Source organism: Lynx canadensis, chromosome D1, assembly GCF_007474595.2.
Source record: "Lynx canadensis isolate LIC74 chromosome D1, mLynCan4.pri.v2, whole genome shotgun sequence".
Lineage (NCBI taxonomy): Eukaryota > Metazoa > Chordata > Mammalia > Carnivora > Felidae > Lynx > Lynx canadensis.
The window spans coordinates 106,728,015-106,746,813 of record NC_044312.2 but is presented as its reverse complement, the minus strand read 5'-3'; the positions used below and the strand labels follow the sequence as shown (position 1 = coordinate 106,746,813).

The following is an 18,799-nucleotide window of genomic DNA, read 5'->3' as shown; positions in this document are numbered from 1 at the left end:
AAATGGATTCAAGGCCATTGGAAATCCTGTGTTCCCCAGGCATCCTCCTTGCCACCCCGAATTGGAGGAGGTTGTCTTGTTGGGGGCTGCCGGTGGGGAAGGCCTCCAGGCCCTGGACTGTTTTGGGTACAGCTGTTCCCGTTCACAAACCTAGGAAGTCCAAGGAGAGAAAACCTATCCTGCCCACTCCATCCACGTGATTCTTTCATCTCCCTCTGGGGAGGGGGATCATGTAGGGCGGGTCTGGAGAGCTGGGCTACATCATTCTGGCCTGTGCACCCCTCCCTTTCTCCGTCCATTGGGAGGCAGAAGACAGGAAATGACTGCCATGGATGTGGTATGATTTTTACCGAAACAGCATTTTGTAGCCCAGGCCCCATGCTGCCCACAGCTGTTTTCCTCTCTGATTCCAGCCAGGTGGCCCTCTGTTTCATGCTCCCCTCCTCACCCCTCCACATAACTTCAGCCTTTTGATTCTCAGCTCCTGGCTGCTTTCCACATTCCAATCCCCTTTCAGAACCCAGGCATCCCGGCCTCCAGATGAAACAGCTGCATGTGGCTCCCCCCCACCCCCTTCCCTGGCCCCGTGACTCAGGCCCTCTGAAGGGACCAGCCCGCTTCTTGGCATTCACGGGGATAGAGGGGGGGCCGGGGGAGGGGGGCTACGTGGTGACATCATAGTTGAAGGGTATAAAAGCTTCGAGCCAAAAGAGAATTGAAATTGAAGAGAAGACACTGACAAAACCTGACTGCGCAGCCTGTGCGCCTGGGGGCTCAGCCTCAGACCCAAAGACATCTGCTTGAAGATTTGAGCGGCCGCAAGACCCACCCACCGGTGAGGGGCTGCTGGGGGCCAGGGAAGAGTGGTGGGAGGTGGGGGGGGGGGAGCAGGCAGGGACTGGAACTCCCTTGACAGGTGGAGAGGGTTCCAAGGTCCTTAGTTTCCCCTTCTGTTCCCTCTCCTCTCTCATTTCGGTCTCCTTTTGGGTTTTTATGTCTGTCTCCCACCGATGATTGTTTTACTTAGATCTTTTCTCTGGGTGGCAACTGGGAAATATTCCACCTTTCTTCCCCAGGCTGAATAAATCATTTCCTCTTCTTTTCCCCTCCAGCACTTTGCTTATTCATTAACTGTTTCTGGTACTTCACACATGGCTGGACACACACCCATGTGTCAGACTACATTTGGGGTTTTTTTTGTTTTTTTTTTTTTTTTTTTTTTTTTTTTGCCCAAAACCAAGTACATCTCGCCTGTTCAGAAGTTGGTTGACAAATTAAGAGTGTCAGTCTCCTTTCCTCCTCTCTCTTGGTCTCCTCCTGGCCCCCAGCTGTGTTCCCCGTCCCCGGAGATTTTGTTGAGGGAAGGGCCCTAGAAGGCATGGCGTCTGGGCAGTCTTGACCTATCCACCTCCTTCCCTTGCAGGCCCCATGCTGGGCTCTCCCTGTCTTCTGTGGCTCCTGGCTGTCACCTTCTCCTTGGTTCCCAGAACGCAGTCCTTGGCCCCTCAAGACCTTAAGGAAGAGGACAAAGATGAGACACCCCGGCCACGGCCTCCTTTGCGGGCCGTCCCCTGTGACTATGACCATTGCCGTCACCTGCAGGTGCCGTGCAAGGAGCTGCAGAGGGCTGGACCCAGGGCCTGCCTGTGCCCTGGGCTCTCCAGCCCCACGCAGCCGCCGGACCCTCCGCGCCTGGGAGAGGTGCACGTGGTGGCCGAGGATGGCAGCGCAGTGGTGCACTGGTGCGCCCCCTTCTCTCCGGTCCACCAATACTGGCTGCTGCTATGGGAGGGCAACGAGGCTCCCCAGAAGGGTCCCCCCCTCAACTCTACTGTCCGCAGAGCAGAACTGAAGGGCCTGAAGTCCGGGGGCGCTTACGTCGTTTGCGTGGTGGCTGCAAATGGGGCTGGAGAAAGCAGCTTGCCGCAGGCAGGAGGGGAGGGCCTCGAGGAGGTGGGTGGCCCTCCCTTCGGGCCCTGCAGGAGGCTGGCCGTGCCCCCCAGACCGCTTACCCTGGTCCACGTGGCTATCGGGGTGGGCACAGTGCTGGCCCTGCTGAGCTGCTCTGCTCTGGTCTGGCATTTCTGCCTGCGAGAGCGCTGGGGCTGCCCCCGCCGCCGGGTGACCTCCCGACCCACAGCAGGGCTCTGAAGCAGCCTGGGGGCCTCTCAGGCCCAGCGGAGCCCAGGCTTAGGGAGCAGAGCTCGGCCTGGGCTCCCTGGGAGGAGGCGGTTCCCACTGCTGCCCTGAGCAGCCTGGACAGCAGAGTCGGTGGCCAGGCACTCGGGCCCCAGCTGAGTCTCAGTGCTCAACCTGAGAGCTTGTTCAGGTCCCAGACTTTCTGTCCTGCTCCAGGCCGAGGTTTGGAACGGAGCAGAAGGCATTGGGAACTTTTTACTTAAAGGACCAGATAGTAAATGATTTAGGCTTTGCAGGTCCAGAGGACCAAAGCAAAGGTATTGCATAGGTACTTCCTTAGCCGTGCGACAGTGTAAAAATGGAGAAACTATTCTTAGCTCATGGGTCTGAGGAATCAGGCCCCGGCCCACATTAGACCTGTTGGCTGTAGTTAGCCAATCGCAACCCCTGTCATACATCCTCAAAAGGGCTCTGGCGCACTGGTGGCCTCAATGGGATTTTGAGAACAAGCTGCTGCAGGATGGGAGTTTGGGGCAAGGCTATTCCCCCTGTTGCCTTTTGTTTAGATATCAAAGATGGGCACACCGGGGTCAGAATTCACCTGTGTCTGAAGTGGGTGAAAGTGAATGGCTGACACGGGATGGAAAGAGGGACCTGCCTGAGCTGTTGTCTGGGACCCCCAAATCCAAGGGATGTCCCCCATTTCCCCTCAATTTGTGTTTATTGCACATCCACTGTACCAACATTAAAGGATATGTTAAAGGAAGACATTTGCATTTTTCATGATCCTTTTCATTTCCCTGTCCACACACCTATTTTTCAGCGTCGTGTGTCCTTTTTCCCCCCAGAGTAGTGTGTATTTTCGAATTTCTCTTTCACTTAACTGGATGTAGAAAAGTCTGGGATGGCTACAGAGTATAATCCTCGTTTTTGCTGGTCTTATAACTTTTAATTATAGAAATAACATTTCTATGAGTTTCAAGCACTACTGAAGAATATAAAGGAAAGTTCCCCTTTTTCTCGGGAGGTAATCACCCCCTAGCAGAGCAGTGCTTTGTTCAGTGCAAATGTTTTCTTTATTCACTAAAGGGATGACGGATAATGTTCCACAATGTTCCATGATTTGTGGCAAATTGTAACCTCCCTTAGTTATGTCAAAGGCTGCATAACTTTCCATAGGACGATGCTCCTTAACTGACAGAAGTTGTCACCCTTTAATGGAACATTTGTCTTCAGTGTTTGTTGTGATGTCTCTGTGTATCCTCACATGTTTGCATTTCTATAGGGTACTGACCTGGAAGTAGATAAAAGAACACAGTCCTATATAATTATGGATTAAAAAAAATTACTGGACCTCTAGGATAAATTTAGAATACATTTGTTATCTATAATGCACTTGCCACACTGTAGTGAATACTTTGTCCCTTTTTTAATTTGCTTCCTGTATTTCCTCAGCATTTATTCATTTACAAATAACGAGGACCCACTCTCTCCTTATTCAAGACGTGCTTTGCAAGCATTCTTACTTACTCTTCACCGCAATTATTACAAAAGACAGTGTCCCCTTTGAGGAGATGAGAAATTTGAGGTTCTAAACGGTTTGAGGCTACAGGTAAGGAGTTAGGATGCCCAGCTCCAAAGCTGATGTTCCCTCCACTATGGAGAGGCAACATAGCATAGTGGTGTAGTGAATGCATACTGCATGGGTTTGGATCCTAGCTTAGCGATTTACCAGCTTTATGACATTTTTTCTGTGTGTGTTCCCTGTGACTAGTAGTAGTATAATCATATAGATTGTTGTGATGATTAAATATACATTAATTCTATAAAAGTCCAGGGCATATACTATCAATGTTAGTAACTTAGTATGACTCTGCCTCCTTATAAACATTCAAAGTGAGTTTACCTTAATGGATCTAACAGCCTGGGCCTAGCGGTGTAGGGCTAAGTAATCAACGAGGACTACACAGGGGAATAAATGCTTAAGGGGGTAAATACTGGAGCTGGGAGGTGGATGGGGGTTGCTCAAAGCAGGATTCCCTTAGAAAGCAAACCTGGGGTCCAGTCTGAAAATTGGGAATTAACCAGTCCCACCAAAGAGGCAGGACATCCCAGGCGGAGGGACTCGTAGGTGCAGGCGCCTGGAAAAGCAAGACGGCCTGTTTTGCAATCTGCACAAATTACCAGCAAGTGGTGGGAGATGACGCTGCGCACTACCAACATTTACACAGCGCACTCCTGCCAGGTACCTAAGGGAAGGGCTTATTGTTGTTATTCTCACTTTACAGAGGCCTCTAAACAAACAACAACAAGAACAAAAAACGGAGGAAGCCAGACTACTAAGCACTTGTTTCGTTCTAAGTGACTGGAGTGTCATGGAGAACATTTAAGCAGGGAGGTGATGACAGGATCACGGAGTTATGTTTTGCAAAAGATCCCTCTGGCAGGCGAGCGGAGGATGGCTCAATTCCCCGGAGAGGATGAGTGGGTCAAAGAGTAGGAACATGTCTATGGCTCCCGATCAACAAGCCAAGTAACTTTCCAATTGGTTGCGCTCAGAGCTTGCCTCATTCCGCCCTTGGGTTTCAAAGCCTCACCACCCTTCTTCCCCACCGCTGCCGGCGTCCCAGTCTGGGGGGGGAGGGGGTATCGCCTCCCCCGTCAGCGACCTCGGATGCGCCGCCCTTCCCCGCCCTCACGGGGCCCGGGCAGCCGGGCCGGGCCTGTGTTTTCTGGCTCTCGGCGGCACCCGTCCACGTCCGCCCCCACGTGACCCAAACAGATCCGGGCACTTCCGCTTCCCCTCGGCTTTCTTCTCGTCAGTGTCCGCGGCGGGTCTAGAGCCAGGTAAGTAAGAGAACGCCCGGCTGGGACGTCGGGGGGCGGCACCGTGCGGCGGCTCGGGGGCGCCCCAGCGCTGACCTTCCTGCGCCCTCCTTCTCGCCCTCCTCCAGGTCCCCGCGGAAGCGGCGGTGGTGGCGCCATGGCGGAGCTGACGGCTCTGGAGAGTCTCATCGAGATGGGCTTCCCTAGGGGACGCGCGTAAGGGAGCCCCCTAACCCTGGCCCGCGGGGATCGCGGACCTGTCTGCGCCTTTCCCCCAGCCTGGTCTCAGGCTCCACGCCCCAGCCTGACCCGCACCATGGCTCGCGGGCGCTATTCACGGTGTTTCTGCCCCCAGGGAGAAGGCTCTGGCCCTCACGGGGAACCAGGGCATCGAGGCTGCAATGGACTGGTGAGCGCTCAGACCCGGTGGCAGGGGACTGGGGACTGCTGGAAGGGGCAGCCTCATTGTTAACGTCCCTCCCGACTTCCCCTGCCAGGTTGATGGAGCACGAAGACGACCCCGATGTAGACGAGCCTCTACCGACCCCCCTTGGACACGTCCTGGGACGGGAACCCACCTCCTCGGAGCCAGGCGGCCCTGAAGGTCCTGACTGAGGGACACAGTGTGATTATTCACGAGAGCTCCAGGAGCATGAACGGCCAGTAACACTGATTGCTTGTTTGTAGGAACCAGCTCTAACGCCGGAGAAGGCAAACCCGTTTTGAGTGAAGAGGAGAGACAGGAACAGACTAAAAGGTATAGTCACGAACAATGTCACATTTCTGAGGGTCACCTTCCACTTTTCCATGATGCACAAGTCTGATCAAAGAACCTGAAACTTTCCGTGTTCCCTCCGTCCTTCCTTGGCGGCTTCCTCTTTGTTTCTCTCACCTCTTTTGGGACGCGTGTTCCCTGATTTCATTTTGAATCCGTTATGAACTCACCTTCCCAATCTGTGTCCATTTCTCTTGAGCTCTTTCCTTTCTGCCACACAGGATGTTGGAGCTGGTGGCCCAGAAGCAGCGGGAGCGGGAAGAAAGAGAGGAGCGAGAGGCATTAGAACGGGAACGGCAGCGCAGGAAACAAGGGCAAGAGTTATCAGCTGCCCGACAGCGGCTACAGGAAGATGAGATGCGCCGGGCTGCTGAAGAGCGGAGGAGGGAAAAGGCTGAAGAGTTAGCAGCCAGGTCTGGGTGATGGGGATATTGGATACGAGAGGAGAAAGGAATCTAGATTTGCTTTGTCAGTGTCCGACCTACTTTCTTCTTGTCTGCATTCCAGACAAAGAGTCCGAGAAAAGATTGAAAGAGACAAAGCAGAGAGAGCCAAGAAGGTAGGTGATTGGGAAGACACTGGGGTCATGAAGTAGGTAGGCTAGTAGAAACCCTTTTCTAGCTTCAGAGGAAAAGGATGGGCGTAGTGTGTTTCTCTTAAGAGTGGGTGAGCCTGATCAGTGTTTTCCTTTGTCCTCCAGTATGGTGGTAGCGTGGGTTCTCGGCCGTCACCACCAACAGAGCCAGGCCCTGTTCCCTCCTCTCCCAGCCAGGAGCCTCCCACCAAGCGGGAATATGACCAGTGTCGCATACAGGTACTGATTCTAATTCCTGTCTTGCTTCTGGGACCCCTTTGTCTACCTGGCTCAGAGCTTTTTTCAGTTATGTTCCCTTTGCCAAACCTCTCCCTTCTTTGTAAGTGACTTTTGAAATCCTACCTCCTCTACTCTTAGGAAAGATATCGCATTTCACTTGCTCCAGTCTTATTTAAATCCATACTTCCCTCTTACTCAGCAATTACCTTTTTAGTTGATCATGTTTTCATTTCGTTTATTACACAGCAACTTGCATGACGTGGTGTTTATCTAGAGGTTTTTGGATGATCTTGTCTTTGTTAAAATGTGAGGAAGCTGGCTCTCTTCAGTGCTTAGTAAACCACAGCATAAGTGGTTGTTCATGAGGTGCTTTGAAGAGTAATTACGCCGGCCCAGTCTAACAGGAAGCAGGAGCCAACTTTGCAACTCTTCTTTTCCTTGAGCACCTCACTCAGTTCTGACGCTCATAATACTGTTTCACGCTTGCCCTCTAGGTCAGGCTGCCAGATGGGACCTCACTGACCCAGACGTTCCGGGCACGGGAACAGCTGGCAGCTGTGAGGCTCTATGTGGAGCTCCACCGAGGAGAAGAGCCTGGAGGGGACCAGGACCCCGTGCAGTTGCTCAGTGGCTTCCCCCGGCGGGCCTTCTCAGAGGCTGACATGGAACGGCCTCTGCAGGAGCTGGGTATGACACGTGCGATCAGAAACAGGACTTGGGGGAGGGGAGGGGATGCCTGAGAAAGGAAGGAATGCCAGGGGAAGAGACTTTGTGGAGATGGTATGAAGCCAGAAATTTTGGGGGGCAAAGAGCAAGGATCTTTGAGGTCAAAGCTGTTTTCTCCCATCTTTAGGACTTGTGCCTTCTGCTGTCCTCATTGTGGCCAAGAAATGTCCCAGCTGAGAGGCCTTTATCCCACCATCCCTCTCTGACATCTTCATGTTTGATAGAGCACTGACATCTCCTTCCTAATAAATAGACCCTCTGAGTTCTGTATGTGCCTGACTCCTTCCTGAGTGGCTGGGAGGGACAAAACTGAGGCAGAGGGAGAAGTTACAGGGAAGGCATTTAAAACAGACCTTATTTTTCATCTTCAGTTTCCATACAGAAACTTGATTACAATCTCCGGATCTTTCTTTTTGGGAAGTTAAGAGAAGTGTTGGGGGTAGAATACGACGAGCAGCACAATTTGCTCCTATGGGTAAGGTAGTGCATAAGCCTGAGATCCTTACTTATGTGCCTGCCTTTTTTTTTTTTTTGGCACCCCCCCCCCCTTGACTTCTTGAAGCCAGCCTAGTTGCTTCCTGTAAAATAAGGATGATAGTACCTGTTAATTCATTGTTATGGGTATTACATAACGCTGATACAGGTGCTTTAGTGTAGTTCCCTGGCACTTAATAAGTTCCCAGTAAGTATTAGCTATTAAAGAGTAATTTTGGGGGCACCTGGGTGGCTCAGTCAGTTAAGCGTCTGACTTCAGCTCAGGTCATGATCTCACGGTTCATGGGTTCAGGCCCCACATCAGGCTCTGTGCAGACAGCATGGAACCTGCTTGGGATTCTCTCTCCCTCTCTGCATCTCCTCAACTCGTGCTTGCTCGCTCTCTCTCAAAATAAATATATGTGTTAACAGAGATACGAAGGCAGTTATCTGGGGTTGGTACAGTTATGCCATCTTTATTTGTATAAAAGTTTTTATTTAATCTCTACACCCAGTGTGAGGCTTGAACTCACAACCCTGAGACTGAATGTCGTGGTCTCTTTCTGCCTACCAAGCCTGCCAGGTGCCCCCAATTATCTCATTTTAGAGACTGGGACACCGAAGCATGTGACTTACGGAAACCAACCCACCTGAGGAGCTTGACTCTAGGGCTCAGGCTCTGAACCTCCCAAGTTCCTTCATCATAGCCTCTCACTGCCACTCTCATCCTCGTACTCCCTCAAACAGCTGCTGACCTTTTCCCTCTCATTCCCCTGCTAGAAAGAGGCCACAGTTAAACCAAAGATCACACATAACAAGTGCATTTAGCTTAGGACTTCATCCATCGGGTGAAAACAGCACCAGTGCACCATCTGGGTTTACACCTCAGTGTTAACCAAGCTTTATTTATTGTCCTGGCTTTATTTAAATAAAAGCAGGGGTACCTGGGTGGCTCAGTCCGTTGAGCATCCCACTCTTGATTTCAGCTCAGGTCATGATCCCAGGTTCTTGGGCTTGAAACCTGTGTGGGGCTCCATGCTGAGCGTGGAAGCTGCTTACGATTCTCTCTCTCTTGAGGAAGCCTGGGTGACTCAGTTGGTTAAGTGTCTGACTTCGGCTCAGGTCATGATCTCGCAGTTCGTGGGTTTGATCCCTGCATTGGGCTCTGTGCCGTCAGCTCAGAGCCTGGAGCCTGCTTTGGATTCTGTGTCTCCCTCTCTCTCTGCCCTTCCCCCGCTTGCACTCCGTATCTCTCTCTCTCAAAAATAAATAACACACTCTCATAAATAATAAATAAAAGCAAGCTTTCCCCCCTCCCCTTCAATTGCTATCTTCTTTGGAACCACCGGATGTGAGGCAGACCACAGGGAAATTATCTCGCTCCTTCAGAGATTCCCAAGAAATCCCATGACTGGATTCGGGGATTACAGACTACTACAGTGAAAACCTGGAAGGAGAAAAACCCCACTACCTATATCAAAGGCTGCTCTGTGCCAAGCACTGCACTTTACATTTCTAAGTTAATTTTTTCCCAACAATCCTCAAGATAATTATCACCTTTTATGTAACAGGACTGAGGCTCCAAGAGGTTTTGTAACATGCAGGACTTTCATCAAGATCTGTCTTACTGAACGCATGCTCCTTTCACTCCTAGCAGATTGACCTCCAAAAGTTCAATAGCCCCAGAAAGCATCATAGCTTATGTTAAATGCTAGAAGCCCCTCTCCAACCTCACAGGACAGGAAACCCAAAGTGTCCTCCATGGGCACCAATTGCTACAGGATTTTCCAGCATTAGTTCTGATTTCGAGAATGTCACTTGGTTATCAAAAGTACACTTGAACAACCACATGACATTGTGTTTTGGTCGCTGCGGGGCACATGGGAGCCACAGTCATCCGCTTCCCCAGCACGGGCCCCCCAGAACACTCTAGACATTTAGAGGCGCCAGACTGCAGGGCTCACAGACTGGACGGAGGAACGTGATTTATTGGTTCCTTCGGGTTCACCATATCCGACGCCCCCGCCCGCGACGTAGGATGTTAAAGTGCAGTCAGTGCATCTTTTGATAGGGGACGTGCTCACCCTGCAGCGGCTCCCAGGGCCTCAGGGAGGCCTGGGCGCGGCATCCTCAATCGGGTCTCCCCGCTGGGCGTACGGAGGAGAAAGGCCGCCTCCGACTCTTGCGCGGGAGCAAGGTCCCAGTGCCCACGATGGAAGTCCCAGCTCACGCTGACTTCCCGCCGCCGCCGCCCATCCAGTTCTTCCTCCAGGCCACGTTCTCTTGCGTGGCCGCTGCCTCCTGCAGAGTGGCTAGCACTAACTCTTTGGTCCTGACCGCCTCCTCCCTGCGCCGCGGGTCTTGCTCGGGCATCTCCTGCGGGCGGGAAGGGAGGTTCGCAGTCCTGACCCCCAGCCCGGGGGCTCTCCGCCCGCCCACCCCACGTCGGACTTCCAGTCGCCCCCACCTTCAGCATCTCCTGCTTCCGCTGCTCTCCCGGAGCCACGAGGACAAAGAGCGCGGAGCCCACGCCAGCCCCGGCGCCCAGAAGGGCACCCACGATCAGCGCTTTGCGCAAGGTCTCCATGGCCGACCGCGCGACCAGCGAGGCGCTCTCCGGGGCCTCCCGCAGCCTAGAAGGCGAGCCACGACGTCTCACTGCTCCCCGCGCAGGCTAGAGCGGCCCACGGAGAAAACCATAGAGATGGGGCCGGGCTAGAGGGCCTCATCAGCGAAACCTTCGAATCTAGAGCACCTGGGTGTTAAAAGACTGGTTTTAACTGGGAAGCTTGAGCGCGTCCAAAAGCGTTGGACTTGAGGGCCAAGCACCGGACCCATTGCCATGAAGTCCAGAGTGGGATAGCTAAAGGGAGCGTGCGTGTCGGAGTGCGTGTCTTCATGGTTGCTGTGGGTTTTACGGCTGCCCAGTTCCGAAATTTCCTGGTCGATACAGGGCTAGGGCTGTGCTCTGTAGTTTCCTACAATAACTTGTGGTTTTTCAGTACAGCACATACCGGACATCCAGATACTTAACATCAGTCTATTGATCCACTCCAAATCTCAACTTCTGAACAAAAACTCAAAGCCAAATGTACTGGGTGGGGGGAAAGGTATACATATGTTATTATTTTTCTTTATTTTACTTGTTAAGTTAACGTATTGAAAGTAAATTTGTTTTGTTTTGTTTTCATCATGGGAAACCCTTGGCTCCCCCACCCCACCCCTGGCATGAAAACTCTGGGTTTGGAGTAACATACCGAGTTCTAGTTTGGAGAAGAAAGCACCTTTTAGTTGTGTGACTCTGGGCAAATCATTTAAGTTCTTTGTGCCTCAGCTTCTGCATCAGAAAATAGGGCTAATGACCGTATCTTTCTCATAGATTTAGGATAATTAAATGAGTTGATATATAAAGCATTTAAAAACAGTTACTGGTAAATAGTAAACACCCTATAAATATTCATTAAGACACAAAGAAACATGTCAAATTGGGAGACCCAGTGAGCAAAGGAATCAGGAAATTCCAAGTTTGTTTGCAAAGCTCTTCACTCCCAGGGCTTTAATCCAGATGCCCTTGTTGACTCCTACCCTCCTGCCTTTCCCAGTGACACTGGGGAGTGAGACATAAAGCTCCTATCCCATCTCTTGGGATTTTCCCCTCCCCTGGAAGGCCCATAATCTCCTAGCTTGTCATTCTCTTCTCAGAAGTGATTAGGGGCCAGGCTCCAAGGATTAAAGGAGCAGTCTGTGGAGTGTCTGAGTAGGGGTACTCCACTTTGAGTTCAACCACTCTGCCCTCTAAGAATTAGAACCCATGGCCCTTGTGCCAGGGAGCAGCGAGGATGGGCCTTGGCCTAGAGATAGCCCAGGCTCCTCCCAGCACCCAGAAAGTCCTAGGCTGACCAGCCCCCTGTGGATGGACAGAGGAGAAATTGGCAGGGTTGAAGGTCACCAGGATGTTCAGGTTAGTACTCCCCTCCCCTGTGTCTTGCTGCTGACTCATCTTCCAGTTTGGTCCAAGCACCCTGCTTATCCTGATTCAGGTGGTCTCTCAAAAGACTCGCCTGCCCTCCATCGTGGTGGAAGCTTCTGAGGGGAGTGAAGAGAGCGGGGAGCTGGGTTGGCCACAAGAGGAGCTGCTGCTGCTCACTGATGAGGAAGAGGAGGCCCAGGTCTTCTTCCAGGACCAAAGTGAAGAGGCAGGTGAGGGAGGCGGCTGCTTCAGTGGGGCCGTTGCGACCTGGATGTTCTTCTGGGCAGGGCCCAGATGGAAAACTCAGTTGTGTCCCCTGCATTAAGCAGTACCAGGCACACAGTAGGTGTTTAGTTCATGTAGTGAAGAATAACAGAGAGCTGGAGAGAGAAGTCAAAGTGTTTGGCAAAGTTGAACGTTAGAGGGAAGTTGTAATGTCAGATGGGTGATGCCTTTTAATTATTTTTAAAATATACTTAATATTTTAAAATACATTGTTTTTAAAATATTCTAAAACTTAAATGTTTTAAAATATTTACATCATTTGTTGTGTGTGTGGGGGGGAATGTAGTAAAATTATCCCAAATCGACTACCCAGAGAGGTTACATTTTGGATGCCTTTTCTTCCAGAATTTTCCCCATGTCTGATACTGTTATAAAAGCTTATTTATTAGGACTTACAGTGTGCCAGGCACTGTGCTGAACACTTTTATCTCATGATTTTCAGAACTCAGTGGGGGAGACCCTTTTATCCTCATGAGAAAACTGAGGCCATGAAATTAGGCTCTTAATTACAATTGCTGTATTACTTTTTTATAAGCAAAAGAAAAAAACATCAAACTAATTTGCTTCATCTTTCAAAAAGTCAGTAATGTATCAGGAATACTTTTCATTTTTAATTAATGTTTATTTTTTAGAGAGGGAGACAGAGCGTGAGCATGGGAGGGGCAGAGAGGGAGACACAATCTGAAGCAGGATCCGGGCTCTGAGCTGTCAGCACAGAGCTGAAGTGAGGGTCAAACTCAAGGACCTGATATCATGACCTGAGGCGAAGTAGGACACTTAACCTACTAAGCCACCCAAACGCCCCCAGGAATACTTTTCAACTTTTAATGGGCTCTTCAACTCTCCTCTCCCCCAGGCTGGACTTGGAGCCCACTGGACCCCAGATCTCCCTTAAGAACCTTTAACCCAGAACTCAGCTGGGGACAGGAACAGGTAGAACAAGAGGTCTCCTGGATTCCTGAGGACACAGAGTATCAGGAAGCCTCCAACCCCTGTCCTCTCTGGAACCCAGCAACAGGCTCCCATGTGTGTAGAAGCTGCTTTGTGGAATATTCACACCTCCTGCCTCCCAGGAGCTTTGAGGGTAAGTTATCTGTTCTCTCTCCTTCAACATTTCAGTGAAGTTTGTTAGGAGGCCCTTCTGGCTGTCCTATCAATCTTCCCCTTTTCACAGGTTGAGGACACTGAGGCTTAGAGGTTGGGCCACTGGCTCACATCAGTCAGTCAGTGCTGGGATTTGGATTAAGAACTCCTCTCTTTAAACAAAAAACCCCCAGAAACTCTATCTGTGCCCATAGGTATTCCAGTTAGGAGGGGTTAGAAGCCTTCTCTAGTTAGCACTCATCTTGTGCCTGGCATTGCTAAGTGCTAAATGTTTCACCTGACATTGTATGTAATCCCAACTCCACCTATTATTATTCCTACCTTGCCGAGGTGTAAACTGGGGCATGGAGACATTCAAAAATATGTGCACGTGGCTAGAAAATATGGAGGCCAGCCCTAAGATCCTCACTTCCCAGCCATCATACAAAGAAGAAAAAAATTCTCTTCACCTCTTTCCTCACCCAACAGAAAAACTAGAGTTAGAACTAAAGTCTTTAATGAGAGATTTGAACCAAGTAAGCAAAGTAGGGGATGCCCCTGAAAGGGCCTAGCTCCTGCACAGTCACAGTCCAGCCTTGGGACCCTTGCTCCAGGCAGGGTAGCCGCACATCAGGGTCCTCATCGGAGAACTGAATCAGGGTCCCCCGGGGGCTTAGGACCCTTAGGCATTCTGACAGAAGCTGGTAAGCCCCAGGCAGACCACCCCGGGCAACAGCATCCCAGGTGCCCTTATCCAGCACTAGCTGGAAGGAGCCTGAGGGAGCCACGGGCTCCAGGTTCTGGGCATCAGCCTGTATGAACTGTAGTCGAGAGGCAGGGTGCCCAGGGTACAGGGGTATTTGGTCTTGGCCACCTTCCAGGAGGCTGTTCATGTGGGCCACAGCCACAGGAGAGAAGTCCACCCCCAGCACATCCACGGGAATTGGACACTTGGTGTAGAGACCTGTACATAGGCTGGAGGTCCCACAGCCCACGTCCAACACCCGCAGTGGATAGGCAGCCCGTGCCTCCTGCAGCAGCGGCAGTAGGAACCCCTGGGCTTCCTCATACCCAAAGAACCAGTCGAACGTGGGGACGCTGCCGACTCGGGGACCGCTGTGGAGCTTATCCCAGAGGCGACGGTGGGCCAGGCAGTTACCAGCCAGGGAGCCTGTGGACACGAGTGGGGCACATGTGTCACCCAGCGCCCAAGTTTCATCAGATTGTTGCAAAAAAAAAAACCAAAAACCAAAACAAAACAAAAAAACCGGTGCAATATACCCTGGGGTTTAAAGAATCACAATTTCAGGGATTAGGGTCACTAAGAACCCGCCTTGCCCTCCCACTCTGCCTACCTTCCCTACCCAACAAAGCTCGGCGCGCCCCAGCCGCCAGGGTCGCCACGTGGAGAGTTGCTCGCAGCGCGGCCATCTGGAGATCCCGGCAAGGTCGGCCAGAGAACCTTCTGCGAAATGTCGCCCGCACTCCCGAAGGAGCCTGAGGTCCAAGAGAAAGGTTGCAAATTCCGCTTTGTGGGATAACGCGAACAGCCTAATGACAACCATGGAAAAAACGCGGACACACACTTACTACGGCAGGAAAGGCCTTTATTGTTGGCAACGGTAAATTAAAAGAGGAGGGGGACACGACAGCTCCGGTTCCAGGGGCGGCTCCCCAAACCTGAAATAAAAGGAGAAGTCGTGAGCACCCCAAGGAGGAGCCTGCAGAACCTCGGTTCCGCTGGGCTCCTTGGAGCCGGTGTCCCGGCGGTTGAGGATAGAACCCGCGGACCGGAAGCCGCGGGCACCGAAGACATGACGCCGAGGGGCCAGAGCCCTTTCCCTCTGCCTCCGTACATTACGGGGGCCGGGACCGTACACCCGGCCCCCGCCAAGAAAAGGAGGGTGCGCAGGCCCCGCCCAGAACCCCTGCCGGGCCTCGTAGCTCCGAAACCTACCTACGCACCTACTTTTTCGCCGTCCCGGGAGAGATCCAGGACGCCGCCGAGTTGCTTTATATACCCTCAGTACCCGCCCCTGGGCTGCGATTGGCTCGCGGAGGCCGAGGGGCGGGGCCTACGCGGACACTGCGCAGAGCCAAAACGCCGGCCGCGAACCACAGTCGTTGCGCAGCCATGGGGGCTCCCGGGGGAAAGATCAACCGGCCCCGAACGGTGATTGTGTGGGAGCCCCGACTTCGTTTCCCCACGCGTCTTGGAGCCCTCTAATCTCGCCAGAGATGAGATCTATGGGCCGGAGTCGCCGGGTGCGGGGTCCTGGGTCGCGGTGCGCGGCTTCCGTCTGATTAGCATCTTCCTCCCCTTCAGGAGCTGAAGAAGAAGCTGTTCAAGAGACGGCGGGTGTTGAACCGGGAGAGGCGACTGAAGCACCGGGTGGTGGGAGCTGTAATAGACGAAGGCCTGATCACGCGGCACCACCTCAAGAAGCGGGCGTGAGTGCCAGACTCTCTTCCCTTTGCCCCGCCCCCTCCCGCCCCGAGTTCCCTTTCTCCTCCGTGTCGATCTCCACAGCAGGTATCACCTCCGCTTTTCTTGTGCACTGACTTTATACAAGGCACGTTTGTCAGCTGTGTTTGTGCCTACACCCTGCTAGCGTGCGGACAACACTGGTAGCTCACAACCTCTTTGGGTCTTGGACCCGACTAAGAATCTAAGAACTGTCGACTCACCCACCTCCCCAGATAACATTGTACCTTCACATAAATTTTTATAAGTAAACTTAAATTTTTTTATTAAAATTTTTTTTAACATTTTAAATTTATTTTTGAGAGACAGCATGAGCAGGGAAGGGGCAGAGAGAGAGACACACACAGAATCCGAAGCAGGCTCCAGGCTCTGAGCTGTCAGCACAGAGCCCTATGCGGGGCTCAAACCCACGAACTGTGAGATCATGACCTGAGCCCAAGTCGGAAGCTTAACCAACTGAGCCACCCAGCTGCCCCTAAATATTTTTATTTCTGAGAGAGAGAGTGTGAGTGGAGGAGAGGGGCAGAGGGAAAGAGAATCCCAAACAGGCTCCATGCTCAGCGCAGAGCTCCACACGGGGCTCCATCCCACGATCCTGGTATGGTGACCTGAGTCAAAACCAAGAGTCAGACACTCAACCAACTGGGTGTCAGAAATATTGAAAATAGGGGCGCCTCGCTGGCTCACTTGGTAGGGCGTGCCATTCTTGATCCTTGCAGTTCATGAGTTCAAGCCCCACATTGCACGTGGAGACTACTTAAAATTAAATTAAATTAAAAAGTATTGAAGATAGAAGGAAAAATAGTTTTCCCTTACAAATTCTTGCTATATACCAAGTTTTAACACTTAATGTTAAGTACTCTATATATATGTACGGGAGTAGTGTTAAGCATGTTAATGGCTAAATGTTGGAAAGATTTAACTCAGAGCCTAGATTTTCAAGGTCTTTCTACTTGAGTCCAAAGACATTTTCTTTTCTTTTTTTTAGTTTTTCATGTTTTATTTATTTTACAGAGAGAGAGAGCGGGGGAGGGGCAGAGAGAGAGGGAGACACAGAATCGGAAGCAGGCTCCAGGCTCTGAGCTGTCAGCACAGATCCCAACGTGGGGCTTGAACTCACAAACTGTGAGATCATGACCTGAGCCGAAGTCAGATGCTTACCCTACTGAGCCACCCAGGCGCCCCAAAGGCGTTTTCAATAGCCAGAACCAGCCTGCGGTGGTTCCGGTTAACCTGGACATCTTTGCTCTTACCAACCCTTCAGGTCCAGTGCACGTGCCAACATTACTCTCTCTGGGAAGAAGCGCAGAAAACTCCTCCAGCAGATCCGGCTGGCCCAGAAAGAGAAAGCAGCCATGGAAGGTGAGGCTGGGGCAAAGAGGTGAGGTGAGGGGGCAGCCTGGATTCACTGGGGGTCTTTCATGCTTCCTCTTTCCTTTTGCTCAGTGGAAGCCCCCACGAGGCAAGCCAGGACTAGTGAACTGCAGCCCAAACGGCAAAAGAAGACAAAAGCCCCCCAAGATGTAGACATGGAGGACCTTGAAGATAAGAGCTAAATCCCCACGCCTCCCACTGGAAGATTCTCAGCTGGAGCCAGGAGGACTCTGGTTATTTCGGAGGACTTTGGAGAAGGCATTGCCCCTTTTCACTCTTCTCAGATTCCTTTTCCTTAATGGCCTAGGGAGCTGCCCTGTAGGAATGCATCGAGAGGAAGAGAGTGGAGAAGGAAGATGGGAGCCGGGGGTCCTTAACAGCTCAATTTGTAATAAAGCCCTAGACTTCTCACTGAGATGTGTGTGATTAAATGTAGGAACGGGCGGGGTCTGTGAGTGGGGAAACAAGACAGGAAATAGGACCCACGGAGGTTACTTGAGCAAAGGCAACGAGAAGCCAGCCTCCGTGCCTGGCTGGCTCAGTCAGTAGAACATGCGACTCTAGATCTCAGGTTGTGAGTACGAATCCCAATTGGGTGTAGAGATTACTTAAAAAAAAAAAAAAAAAAAAAAAGTCAGAGGCACCTAGGTAGCTCAGTTGGTTAAGCATCTGACTTCAGCCCAGTTCACGATGTCACCTTTATGAGTTTGAGCCCCACATCGGGCTTTGTACTGACAGTGTGGAGCCTGCTTGGAATTCTCTCTCCCTCTCTCTGTCTCCATCACTTGTGCTTTCTCTCTCAAAATAAATAAGTAAACTTAAAAAAAAAATCCACTGTTATTTAAAAAAATTTTGGGGGGGACACTTGAGTGGCTCAGTCGGTTAAGCATCTGACTCACAGTTTGTGAGTTCAAGCCCCGTGGGCTCTGTGCGGACATCTCAGAGCCTGGAGCCTGCTTCAGATTCCGTGTCTACCTCTCTTGGCCCCTCCCCTGTTCTCTCTCTCTCTCTCTCTCTCTGTCTCTCCCTCTCTCTCTCCCTCTCAAAAATAAATTAACATTAAAAAAAAATTTGCTTGAAATAAATAAAAAATAAATTCTTGTTTTAAAGTAAGTTCTACGCAGGGCTTGAACTCATGACCTTGAGATCAAGACTCGCACGCTCTACTGACTCAGCCAGCCAGTCGCCGAGGATTATATTTTTAATAAAGTGAAGACCGAGCATTATTTTTCCCATTTAACATTCAGAACTTCTGTTGGATGACTGGGGGTGTTTAATTAAAGTGAAAAGCTGCCTGTGTGGAGGTGTGTTCAACAGGGGGGGAAAAAACATCTCTCTGCCCTGTTTAATCTGTGTAAGCTTCTTTGGAAGAGGGAGGGTTTGGGTCCAGCGTTGCACCTCCTTTCTCCCTGCCACAGCGCATCCCACCTCACCCCTCTGCCAACTACATATTTTGAATTTCAAATTCAGTAAAGAATCTGTACAATGAACCTTTATAAATGCACTCTACTTAAATTTGCCAATTTTTAGCATTTTCCAACAGTTATCTGTATGCACTTGCAAATATGTATGCATCTGTCTTTGTTGACTCATTGGAAAGTCAACTGCAGATGAGATTTTTACCCCAGAGAACATTCTTTTTTTTTTTTCAAGGTTTTTTTGTTGTGTTGTGTTGTGTTAGTGTTGTGTTTTGTGGTTTTTTTGAGAGAGAGCCAGCAGGGGAAGAAGCAGAGAGGACAGAGGGAATCCCAAGTAGGCTTTGCACTGTCAGTAAGGAGTCCCACTTGGGACTCAAACTCACCAACTGTGAGATCGTGACCTGAGAGGAAATCAAAATCAAGAATTGGC

General features: G+C 51.1%; 6 protein-coding genes and 1 non-coding gene across 11 annotated transcripts; 4 read left to right on the top strand and 3 right to left on the bottom strand.

Moving 5' to 3' along the window:
• The first annotated feature begins 75 nt into the window (after nucleotides 1-75).
• LRRN4CL (LRRN4 C-terminal like) lies at nucleotides 76-2,909 on the top strand. The gene is made up of 2 exons (XM_030331927.1): nucleotides 76-835; nucleotides 1,424-2,909. Exon 2 carries the CDS (start codon nucleotides 1,429-1,431, stop codon nucleotides 2,149-2,151), a length of 723 nt encoding a protein of 240 aa, XP_030187787.1. The 5' UTR covers nucleotides 76-835; nucleotides 1,424-1,428; the 3' UTR covers nucleotides 2,152-2,909.
• Nucleotides 2,910-4,921: 2,012 nt separating this feature from the next.
• Nucleotides 4,922-7,550, top strand: UBXN1 (UBX domain protein 1). Its single transcript, XM_030331920.1, has 10 exons — nucleotides 4,922-4,986; nucleotides 5,094-5,181; nucleotides 5,321-5,374; nucleotides 5,463-5,569; nucleotides 5,653-5,722; nucleotides 5,962-6,153; nucleotides 6,248-6,299; nucleotides 6,441-6,554; nucleotides 7,049-7,241; nucleotides 7,408-7,550. Exons 2-10 carry the CDS (start codon nucleotides 5,123-5,125, stop codon nucleotides 7,455-7,457), a joined length of 891 nt encoding a protein of 296 aa, XP_030187780.1. The 5' UTR covers nucleotides 4,922-4,986; nucleotides 5,094-5,122; the 3' UTR covers nucleotides 7,458-7,550.
• A 2,164-nt stretch (nucleotides 7,551-9,714) lies between these two features.
• On the bottom strand, nucleotides 9,715-10,399 carry LOC115525033 (ubiquinol-cytochrome-c reductase complex assembly factor 3). Its single transcript, XM_030331929.1, has 2 exons — nucleotides 10,222-10,399; nucleotides 9,715-10,130 (listed from the first exon to the last, which is right to left on the bottom strand). The coding sequence occupies exons 1-2, from the start codon at nucleotides 10,339-10,341 to the stop codon at nucleotides 9,981-9,983; spliced, it is 270 nt and encodes an 89-aa protein (XP_030187789.1). The 5' UTR covers nucleotides 10,342-10,399; the 3' UTR covers nucleotides 9,715-9,980.
• A 542-nt stretch (nucleotides 10,400-10,941) lies between these two features.
• On the top strand, nucleotides 10,942-13,188 carry LBHD1 (LBH domain containing 1). The gene is given in 4 exon segments (XM_032595092.1): nucleotides 10,942-11,787; nucleotides 11,789-11,954; nucleotides 12,866-13,093; nucleotides 13,184-13,188. Coding segments are annotated over 4 exon segments (621 nt in total). The 5' UTR covers nucleotides 10,942-11,565.
• A 404-nt stretch (nucleotides 13,189-13,592) lies between these two features.
• Nucleotides 13,593-15,149, bottom strand: CSKMT (citrate synthase lysine methyltransferase). 5 transcript variants are annotated; one of them, XM_030331922.1, is made up of 4 exons: nucleotides 15,050-15,149; nucleotides 14,683-14,772; nucleotides 14,448-14,589; nucleotides 13,593-14,263 (listed from the first exon to the last, which is right to left on the bottom strand). In XM_030331922.1, exons 3-4 carry the CDS (start codon nucleotides 14,521-14,523, stop codon nucleotides 13,608-13,610), a joined length of 732 nt encoding a protein of 243 aa, XP_030187782.1. In that variant the 5' UTR covers nucleotides 14,524-14,589; nucleotides 14,683-14,772; nucleotides 15,050-15,149; the 3' UTR covers nucleotides 13,593-13,607. The 5 variants fall into 5 exon arrangements, with proteins under 5 accessions (XP_030187782.1, XP_030187781.1, XP_030187785.1 ...); XM_030331921.1 differs by having other exon boundaries at nucleotides 15,058-15,149; XM_030331925.1 differs by having other exon boundaries at nucleotides 14,457-14,589; nucleotides 15,058-15,149.
• On the bottom strand, nucleotides 14,849-14,996 carry LOC115526629. Its single transcript, XR_003972678.1, has one exon. It is a non-coding gene; the product is annotated as a small nucleolar RNA SNORA57 (small nucleolar RNA).
• A 6-nt stretch (nucleotides 15,150-15,155) lies between the features above and the next one.
• CD1H11orf98 (chromosome D1 C11orf98 homolog) lies at nucleotides 15,156-17,366 on the top strand. The gene is made up of 4 exons (XM_030331928.1): nucleotides 15,156-15,265; nucleotides 15,419-15,543; nucleotides 16,842-16,939; nucleotides 17,024-17,366. The coding sequence occupies exons 1-4, from the start codon at nucleotides 15,227-15,229 to the stop codon at nucleotides 17,131-17,133; spliced, it is 372 nt and encodes a 123-aa protein (XP_030187788.1). The 5' UTR covers nucleotides 15,156-15,226; the 3' UTR covers nucleotides 17,134-17,366.
• The last annotated feature ends 1,433 nt before the right edge of the window (nucleotides 17,367-18,799 follow it).

What these genes read in the sequence shown, in the direction of transcription:
- LRRN4CL (XM_030331927.1), top strand. Translation starts at nt 1,429, where the DNA reads ATGCTGGGCTCTCCCTGTCTTCTGTGGCTCCTGGCTGTCACCTTCTCC.
- CD1H11orf98 (XM_030331928.1), top strand. Translation starts at nt 15,227, where the DNA reads ATGGGGGCTCCCGGGGGAAAGATCAACCGGCCCCGAACG. An exon ending in CACCACCTCAAGAAGCGGGC is followed by an intron (nt 15,544 to 16,841) that starts GTGAGTGCCAGA and finishes CCAACCCTTCAG; the next exon opens with GTCCAGTGCACGTGCCAACA. An exon ending in AGAGAAAGCAGCCATGGAAG is followed by an intron (nt 16,940 to 17,023) that starts GTGAGGCTGGGG and finishes CCTTTTGCTCAG; the next exon opens with TGGAAGCCCCCACGAGGCAA.
- CSKMT (XM_030331922.1), bottom strand. Translation starts at nt 14,523, where the DNA reads ATGGCCGCGCTGCGAGCAACTCTCCACGTGGCGACCCTGGCGGCTGGG. An exon ending in AGCTTTGTTGGGTAGGGAAG is followed by an intron (nt 14,264 to 14,447) that starts GTAGGCAGAGTG and finishes TCGTGTCCACAG; the next exon opens with GCTCCCTGGCTGGTAACTGC.
- LOC115525033 (XM_030331929.1), bottom strand. Translation starts at nt 10,341, where the DNA reads ATGGAGACCTTGCGCAAAGCGCTGATCGTGGGTGCCCTTCTGGGCGCC. An exon ending in GGAAGCAGGAGATGCTGAAG is followed by an intron (nt 10,131 to 10,221) that starts GTGGGGGCGACT and finishes TCCCGCCCGCAG; the next exon opens with GAGATGCCCGAGCAAGACCC.
- UBXN1 (XM_030331920.1), top strand. Translation starts at nt 5,123, where the DNA reads ATGGCGGAGCTGACGGCTCTGGAGAGTCTCATCGAGATGGGCTTCCCT. An exon ending in AAGCAGAGAGAGCCAAGAAG is followed by an intron (nt 6,300 to 6,440) that starts GTAGGTGATTGG and finishes TTTGTCCTCCAG; the next exon opens with TATGGTGGTAGCGTGGGTTC. An exon ending in ACGGCCTCTGCAGGAGCTGG is followed by an intron (nt 7,242 to 7,407) that starts GTATGACACGTG and finishes TCCCATCTTTAG; the next exon opens with GACTTGTGCCTTCTGCTGTC.